Below are 9,880 nucleotides of genomic sequence, written 5' to 3'. Positions count from 1 at the left end.
GGGATTATTTACAGAAAAAAGCTCACACCACCGGACTTCCCTCAGACTGAAAAGATACCACTTACAAAGAAATTGAGTTACCAATTTAATCAGAAAGGAAAAGGAAAACTACAATCGAAGGCTGATCAACGAGAATGCTGGCCATCCCAACTCATTCTGGTGAACAGTTAAGAAAATCCTGCTCTCCGAAAGCAAAGAACCATCACCAAAACTCAAAAGTTGATGGTCAAGTAATAACTGAAAAAAGCTCAATTGCAAATTCTTTCAACAATGTCTTTGTACATACAGCTATCAACCTTTGCAAATCATTTATAAATGCTGCATCGAACCTCTCGTCAAGTATATCTTTAACAAAAGCTACAAACTCTTCTTTTCTGTTTACAAATATTTCTCAATCTACTGTTCTGTCTGAAATTCGACCACTTAAATCAGGCAAAGCTGTGGGCTTAGATAATATTCCACCAAGACTTCTAAAGGACGCTTCTGCAATAGTCACTAAACCTATTACAGCAATAATTAATGCTTCACTGTCTCAGAGCAAAGTTCCAGACGTCTGGAAAGCTGCTTATGTTATTCCATTATTTAAGAAAGGGAGGAAAGACAATGTTGACAATTATCACCCCATATCTATCTTACCTGCAATATCAGAGTTACTTGAATGAGTGGTGCATACTCAACTAGTAAGTTATTTACAAGAAAACCGTCTACTTAGCCCATTCCAATGTGGATTTTGCAAACAACACTCAACAACATTTGCAGCTCTGTCCTTCGCGGACACAATCTGGCAAAATATTGATCAGGGTTTTATGATGGGAGCAGTTTTTGTGGACTTGCCTAAGGCATTTGATACAATAGATCATTCTATTTTGTTGAGAAAACTGCACTTTCTTGGAATCAAAGGCAAAGAGCGAAACTGGTTTGAAAACTATCTGTCTGGCCGCACCCAAGTTGTTGGCATTGGTGGTGCCTCGTCTGATTCTCAACACATAACATCTGGTGTTCCACTTCCATATTAGACTCTCTACTCTTTGTTATTCTTATCAACGATTTGCCCCTCTGCATTAAGATTTGTAATATGCTTATGTACGCAGATGATACGTTCTGTTTTGTGCTGGATATAACTCTAAAGTCATCGAAGACAGTCTGAATGAGGGCCTGAATACAATGGGTGAATGGCTTCAAGTGAACAGCTTGTTTCTAAATACCACCAAGACTGAAGCCATGCTATTTGGAATTCATTCTAAACTGTCCAAACATTAAGACTTTGATATTACTTTTCATGGACAAAGTTTAAAACGGGTAAACATATTCACTTATCTTGGTATTATATTTGATGAGACTATTTCTTGGGCTCCCCACATTCAGCACATTTTATCTAAAGCTAAGAAAAGATTAGGTATGCTATCTCTATTATGAAGAGATTTAACTTGTCATGCTGCCAACAATTTATATCTATCATTTATCTGTCCAATTTTAGACAATGGCGATACTGTATGGAACTGTTGTGGAGTGGGCAATGCCAGACTGCTGGATAATTTTCAAAGAAGGGCATCCAAAATTGTTTCAATATCTATGGGTAGTGACAAAGCTTTAATAGATCTTAAATGGCCTGAGTTACAGTCGAGAAGAGACGAACATACTTTTAAATTAGTTAATAAATGCATTTCTGGTAACTGTCCTCAATTTTTTAAGCAATATTTCAATTTTAATAATACCAGAACAAGACAGAGAAATTTACTTCATTTGCCTCGCGTTAGAACTGAAACAGCCAAGAAATTTTTTTATTATCATAGATGAGTTGTTTATAATATTCAAGTTAATTAGAATTTTTTATAATATTTTATATTGACTAGATTCTTATTGTTTTGTGTGTATTTATAGATTTTTATACCATTCTATATATATAGATTTTTATAGTATTGTTCGATATTTAGATAGCACATAAATTATTAGTCTTGCCGCTGTTATTATTATTGGTAGTATTATTTATATTGATTTTAGCATTATGCATTTGATTTATTTTATGATCCTATTCACCAGGGCTCCTCTTGATAGCAGAGCTGTACTTTCTAATGGGACTACCCTGGTGTGGGGATTGTTATTTATTTTAAATAAAAGGGGTCATTATACATTTAAAATTATAACATGTTGATTGCACTAGCTGTAAATATGAAAGAGAAAATCAAGAAACTTCAATTTTGAATACCAGGCTAGATATGTGGCATAATCAACTTTTTCCATAGTAGAATGCATGATCAGGGGCTAATAGCCCCTTGGTATTTGCAGATGACTTAATTAAGAAATACTTGCAACATATTATAACCATTATCTCTATACTGCACAGACATAAGGATATGTTTTTAACAGTTTTAAACTAAATAACTGCTTCTACATTTACCTTAGGTGAACTCTGTCCTGGTACTTTATAGTAGTAAAAGTTCACTCCATCTTCACTGTACTGCAGTTTGTATGCTGTTACCCACTGGCTGTGAGCATTTCTTCCCTGTGTTGCTATACTTGTTAATTTGGTGTAACTGCCGAGAGCTACCTGTATCCATTGATTTCCATTATTCTTCCCAGCTGACCATCCTCCTTGCTTGCCTCCACCAGCCTTGAAGTTCAATCTTCCCTGGATTGCTGCATGATTTCTATCCCATTCTGAAGATGCAGTGACCTGAGCATCTTCAATGCGTCCACTCTCCAAACCAAGAGGTGCCGAACATTCTTTACAGAAATACAGAAGGTAAAGGAACAGTTTATGCCTATGTATTTATTTACTGAGGTATGTAGGTATGTAGGTATGTTTGAGGGTAGGTACATAGAGTTCTATTAAAAAGTTAAAAGTTACACAAAATTTGGATTAAGGAGAAATTTTTTTGTATGTCATAATGTAGCATCTAACAATATACAGTTTCTTGTTATATCCATTTCAGCATTATACTGGTTATAATCAAAACATGTGTTTCACCCTTCCATTCTTAAGTGCCAAATATTTTTATGTAAAACAACAATCCTACCTGCTGAGCAACCATACAGCTCCATCCTAAGTGATATATGACCGTACCATGCTGTTGGTCGAAGTTTGATGTACTGAGCTTTGATGGGTGGGTTTAACTGGTGATAAACAATGCTGTCTCTGTCTTTATTTCCTTTGAATACCTACAAATACATGGAAGTAAAATTAATAATCAATTACCACAGTCATGCCATTTTAAAAAGGTAGTTTAAACTTACATTTAAAATTATAACATGTTGATTGCACTAGCTGTAAATATGCAAGAGAAAGTCGAGAAACTCCAATTTTGAATGCCAGGCTAGATATGTGGCATAATTAACTTTTTCCACAGTAGAATGTATGATCAGGGGCTTAGCCCCTTGGTATTTGCAGATGACTTAATTATGAAATACTTGCAACATATTATAACTGTTACCTCTATACTGAGCAGACATAAGGATATGTTTTTAACAGTTTTAAACCAAGTAACTGCTTCTACATTTACCTTAGGTGAGCTCTGTCCCGGTACTTTGTAGTAGTAGAGGGTCACTCCATCTTCACTGTACTGCAGTTTGTATGCTGTTACCCACTGGCTGTGAGCATTCCTTCCCTGTGTTGCTATACTTGTTAATTTGGTGTAACTGCCAAGAGCTACCTGTATCCATTGATTTCCATTATTCTTCCCAGCTGACCATCCTCCTTGCTTGCCTCCACCAGCCTTGAAGTTCAATCTTCCCTGGATTGCTGCATGATTTCTATCCCATTCTGAAGATGCAGTGACCTGAGCATCTTTAATGCGTCCACTCTCCAAACCAAGAGGTGCCGAACATTCTTTACAGAAATACAGAAGGTAAAAGAACAGTTTATGTGTATGTGTTTATGTACTGAGGTATGTAGGTATGTTTGAGGGTAGGTACATACAGTTCTAGTAAAAATTAAAAAATTACACAAAATTTGGATCAAGCAGAAATGTTCTACGCATCTCATAATGTAGTATCTAACAATCTACAGTTTCTTGTTCTATCCATTTCAGCATTATACTGGTTATAATCAAAACATGTGTTTCATCCATCCATTTTTCAGTGCCAAATAAGTTCATGTAAGACAACAATCTTACCTGCTGAGCAACCATACAGCTCCATCCTTAGTGATATATGACCATACCATGCTGTTGGTCGAAGTTTGATGTAGCGAGCTTTGATGGGTGGGTTTAACTGGTGATAAACAATGCTGTCTCTGTCTTTATTTCCTTTGAATACCTACAAATACATACAAGTAAAATTAATAATCAGTTACCACAGTCATGCCATTTTAAAAGGTAGTTTAAACTTACATTTAAAATTATAACATGTTGATTGCACTAGCTGTAAATATGCAAGAGAAAGTCAAGAAACTTCAATTTTGAATACCAGGCTAGATATGTGGCATAATTAACTTTTTCCATAGTAGAATGCATGATCAGGGGCTTAGCTCCTTGGTATTTGCAGATGACTTAATTATGAAATACTTGTAACATATTATAACTGTTACCTCAGTCTATACTGTGCAGACATAAAGATATGTTTTTAACAGTTTTAAACCAAGTAACTGCTTCTACATTTACCTTAGGTGAGCTCTGTCCTGGTACTTTATAGTAGTAAAACTTCACTCCATCTTCACTGTACTGTAGCTTGTATGCTGTTACCCACTGGCTGTGAGCATTCCTTCCCTGTGTTGCTATACTTGTTAATTTAGTGTAACTGCCAAGAGCCACCTGTATCCATTGATTTCCATTATTCTTCCCAGCTGACCATCCTCCTTGCTTGCCTCCACCAGCCTTGAAGTTCAATCTTCCCTGGATTGCTGCATGATTTCTATCCCACTCTGAAGATGCAGTGACTTGAGAGTATTTAATGCGTCCACTTTCCAAACCAAGAGGTGCTGAACATTCTTTACAGAAATAAAGAAGGAAAAAAAACAGTTTATTTGTATGTGTTTATGTACTGAGGTATGTAGGTATGTTTGAGGGTAGGTACATATAGTTCTATTGAAAATTTAAAAGTTACACAAAATTTGGATCAAGCAGAAATTTTCTTTGTATGTCATAATGTAGCATCTAACAATCTAGAGATTCTTGCCATATCCATGTTTCAGCATTATACTAGTTATAATCAAAACAATCATGTTTTACCCTTCCATTTTTAAGTGCCAAATAAGTTCATGTAAGAGAACAATCATACCTGCTGAGCAACCATACAGCTCCATCCTTAGTGATATATGACCATACCATGCTGTTGGTCGAAGTTTGATGTAGCGAGCTTTAATGGGTGGGTTTAACTGGTGATAAACAATGCTGTCTCTGTCTTTATTTCCTTTGAATACCTACAAATACATACAAGTAAAATTAATAATCAGTTACCACAGTCATGTTATTGTTTATGTCAGTTTCAACTTACATTTAAAATTGTAACAGGTTGATTGCACTTGTTGTAAATATGCAAGAGAAAGTCAAAGGCTAGATATGTGGTATAATTAATTTTTTCCATAGTAGAATGCATGATTAGGGGCTTAGCCCCTTGGTATTTGCAGATGACGTAATTAAGAAATACTTGCAACATATTATAACTGTTACCTCAGTCTATACTGTGCAGACATAAGGATATGTTTTTAAACACAGTAACTGCTTCTACATTTACCTTAGGTGAACTCTGTCCGAGTACTTTGTAGTAGTAGAAGGTCACTCCATCTTCACTGTACTGCAGTGTGTATGCTGTTACCCACTGGCTGTGAGCATTCCTTCCCTGTGTTGCTATACTTGTTAATTTGGTGTAACTGCCAAGAGCCACCTGTATCCATTGATTTCCGTTATTCTTCCCTGCTGACCATCCTCCTTGCTTGCCTCCACCAGCCTTGAAGTTCAATCTTCCCTGGATTGCTGCATGATTTCTATCCCATTCTGAAGATGCAGTGACCTGAGCGTCTTTAATGCGTCCACTCTCCAAGCCAAGAGGTGCCGAACATTCTTTACAGAAATAAAGAAGGTAAAAGAACAGTTTATGTGTATGTATTTATGTACTGAGGTATGTAGGTATGTTTGAGGGTAGGTACATACAGTTTTATTGAAAATTTAAAAGTAACACAAAATTTGGATTAAGCAGAAATTTTCTTTGTATGTCATAACGTAGTAACTAACAATCTAGAGATTCTTGCCATATCAATTTCAGCATTATACTAGTTATAATCAAAACATGTGTTTCATCCATCCATTTTTCAGTGCCAAATAAGTTCATGTAAGACAACAATCATACCTGCTGAGCAACCAAACAGCTCCATCCTTAGTGATATATGACCATACCATGCTGTTGGTCGAAGTTTGATGTAGCGAGCTTTGATGGGTGGGTTTAACTGGTGATAAACAATGCTGTCTCTGTCTTTATTTCCTTTGAATACCTAGAAATACATTCAAGTAAAATTAATAATCAGTTACCACAGTCATGTCATATTTAATGTCAGTTTCAACTTACATTTAAAATTGTAACATGTTGATGGCACTTGTTGTAAATGTGCAAGAGAAAGTCAAGGAACTCCAATTTTGAATACCAGGCTAGATATGTGGCATAATTAACTTTTTCCATAGTAGAATGCATGATCAGAGGCTTAGCCCCTTGGTATTTGCAGATGACTTAATTAAGAAATGAATAAAGGGGTAAATTACCTGTTAATTAAGAAACACTTGCAACATATTATAACTGTCACCTCTATACTGCGCAGATATAAGGATATGTTTTCAACAGTTTTACACCAAGTAACTGCCTCTACATTCACCTTACGTGAACTCTGTTCACCTAAGGTATTCTGTCTAATTGAGTGTTGCTTAAACAAAGCAAATATATATATATATAGATATATAGTTATTAAGATATATTAATTCAATCCCTAATTAACGTCCTAACAAAGCAGTATGCATATTCTCCATACTGTTTGCTATACTTTTCCTAAGGTTCTGACAAGGAGAATTTGTCTAACAATCACAAGCTAGTTTACTTGGCGATCATTTCTTTTATTCCCATGACCTTAGTGTGTGATCCAGAACTGATATTGTAAGGAGAAATTAGATGCCAGTCACTCTTAGGGGTTTAAAGGTTAAAGACTTTTCCAACACAAGGAGAGCAAAAAAATTCCCTTTCTATCTTCTGGAGATTTAAACCACTGAGTGCACACTAGTAATAATTATTTGAAGGATGATATAGTTAAAGCACTGGGTCTTTCATTAATACCCAGTCATGGTTACTTGCAATCCATTAGCCAGAAGGTTGGGGTGTCATGTGGGACTTTGAAGGAGAGAAAAACACCAAAGAAAAGATAATCAATCAAAAGGTTATTGCTAAGTGCAAGCTGATTGTAAAGTTCACTGGATGAAAAAGCAGTGATGGCCAGCTGAATTTTTGGCCTGCAATGACATAATAAAGCACACTCAGCACTAATCTGAGGTTACATTGTAAACTCGCTAGAGAATAGACAAACAATTCTGAGTGATAGTCACTAATTAAAATCAACTCTGGATTGTATGAATTTAGAGGTCAGAAAAATAGCATATAAAGGAACTTTATTGCCATCCTTCATCTAACAATCATAAGGCCATCAAATTAGAAACACAACATGAAAAAGTTCTTTCTTTTTTTGGTCTATCACACAACAAGATAAATGGTAATTTGTTTCATGATTTAAGAGGCTTTCCTCCTTCGAGTTTCCTTTTTTCTTCATGCTTAGGAATAGACAGCACAATCACCTACATGCCAACATTTTTGGCATCACTTTGATGCCAAAATATTATTCAATTCATGTAATAATGATTTAACTGTGACAAAATATAATTTTAGTTGTGAAAGTAATTATCAGTTATAAGTTGCCTAAAAAATAATGATAATTGAACTCTGTGTTGTGCAATTTGTCTCAGTAATCACATGATTTCGAGTGCAATTTGGAATAAATAGGCACAAGTGATTTTTTTTGAAGACTAACAAAATTGCACGAGCCCGTAGGGTGAGTGCAATTTGTGGTCTTTGAAAAAATTAGGTCTGAAATCATGTGCATGATTTGAAATCAGACAAAAATTGCACAACATGAAGTTCAATTACCCCTTAATTATCTAGTCCAGTTTGAAATTGCAAATTTAGTCCTTCAGATAAGGATTTTTGTCTACAAATATTTTTATTGATCTAGTAGTGAGCTGGTTTGTAGAAGGTTACAAAAGTTGTTTTTCATTTTCTTGCAATTTGATTGCTTTCTTTGTAAACAAGTCTTGAAATCTGATTGGTTGTTGTGTCTTGGTAAGGCTTCCTTATTAGCAGGGAAAATATGTGATTTAAAGCACATGAATTAATTGCACCAATGAGAGCCAATCAGATTACAAGGATCATCAGTAATTTTAAACTAGATGAAATAAAGTCTGTAAACGAAGCACCCTCAAGAATGTTATACAAGACTGCATCCAGTATTATTTATGAAAAGACAGCCTATTTAATATTCTCCTTGTGACCCAAGCCATTTTCAAAGGAAACGACATGAACTTCAACAGATTTTCCTTCATTTAAAGGTTCATTTTCTACACATACCAAAAGGATACACCTGAAAATCATTCAGTAGGTGACACATGGCAGTAGACATACCTTAGGTGAACTCTGTCCTGATACTTTATAGTAGTAAAATTTCACTCCATCTTCACTGTACTGCAGCTTGTATGCCGTTACCCACTGGCTGTGAGCATTCCTTCCCTGTGTTGCTATACTTGTTAATTTGGTGTAACTGCCAAGAGCCACCTGTATCCATTGATTTCCATTATTCTTCCCAGCTGACCATCCTCCTTGCTTGCCTCCACCAGCCTTGAAGTTCAATCTTCCCTGGATTGCTGCATGATTTCCATCCCACTGTGAAGATGCAGTGATTTGAGCATCTCTGATGCGGCCATTCTCCATACCAAGTGTAGTGTCGCAAAGTCTTTAATTGTAACGGAACAGACTCCAATATACAAGAAGAGTTTTTACACCGAAATTAGTCAGATCCAACGTATCCAAAACGTCCTTAGGCTTAGCAGCCAAGCCTGCAATATGCGTGGATACCCGGATATAACATCCCATCCTAACCTATTTAAAGTTCAAAGTCCATTCTAACAACGCAACTTAACATAGAAGAACTAAAACAATGTTCTAGTCATAAACAAAGTCCGGATCTCTCTTTGGCTTTGGTGTTCGAGTTGAACGTCTCAATTCCATTGCTGAGTAGGGAGGACCACTATCTGCGGGATTCCTATCATCCGAGACTGTAGATCCGAGTTGATCCAAAGGAGGCATCGCTGCCCCAGCGAACTCTTCCGACTCCAAGCAGCCGTTGTCATTGTCATCATTAACTGGTAGCTCCATGCGTGGAACTCTACTAAGAAACTTCACATTACGAGTGAGATGTTGTCCAGTCTCAGCATTGACAAGTTCAAAAGTATCTGGTCCTTTGCTACGAACAATGACATACTTCTGATGACCAAACGTGGGAATCAATTTTCCAGATTTTGTATTTGCTACAAATACAATATCCCCAGGTACTAGGTTATGTTGTTGTGCATGTCGCTTGGCATCAGTATACTCACATAACTTCCTCTGGTATTCCTTGTACCTCTCTTCAGGGTTGTTCTGATCCATTTCTGGTACTGTTGGCAACTTTGTTGTTATCTCTCTGTTGAGAAACAGTTTAGCCGGGGTCATGTTAGTCCCGGCATGTGGAGTGGATCTGTAAACTTGCAGGATTGTGGGCAGAACCTCTGTCCAGGATAGACCATCTAACTCTGCTGCTCTGATACTGTGCTTTAGGTACCTATGAAATCTTTCGACCTGCCCATTTGCTTGTGGAAAATAG

General features: G+C 36.4%; 1 protein-coding gene across 1 annotated transcript; it reads right to left on the bottom strand.

Moving 5' to 3' along the window:
- Positions 1–2,374: 2,374 nt before the first annotated feature.
- LOC131768877 (coagulation factor V-like) lies at positions 2,375–8,961 on the bottom strand. The gene is made up of 9 exons (XM_066173495.1): positions 8,644–8,961; positions 6,283–6,424; positions 5,671–5,996; positions 5,215–5,356; positions 4,599–4,924; positions 4,113–4,254; positions 3,501–3,826; positions 3,018–3,159; positions 2,375–2,724 (listed from the first exon to the last, which is right to left on the bottom strand). Exons 1-9 carry the CDS (start codon positions 8,947–8,949, stop codon positions 2,375–2,377), a joined length of 2,202 nt encoding a protein of 733 aa, XP_066029592.1. The 5' UTR covers positions 8,950–8,961.
- Between the last annotated feature and the right edge of the window lie 919 nt (positions 8,962–9,880).

The sequence above is a fragment of the Pocillopora verrucosa genome, chromosome 10 (assembly GCF_036669915.1).
Source record: "Pocillopora verrucosa isolate sample1 chromosome 10, ASM3666991v2, whole genome shotgun sequence".
NCBI lineage: Eukaryota > Metazoa > Cnidaria > Anthozoa > Scleractinia > Pocilloporidae > Pocillopora > Pocillopora verrucosa.
This window is presented reverse-complemented; position numbering and strand designations above follow the sequence as displayed.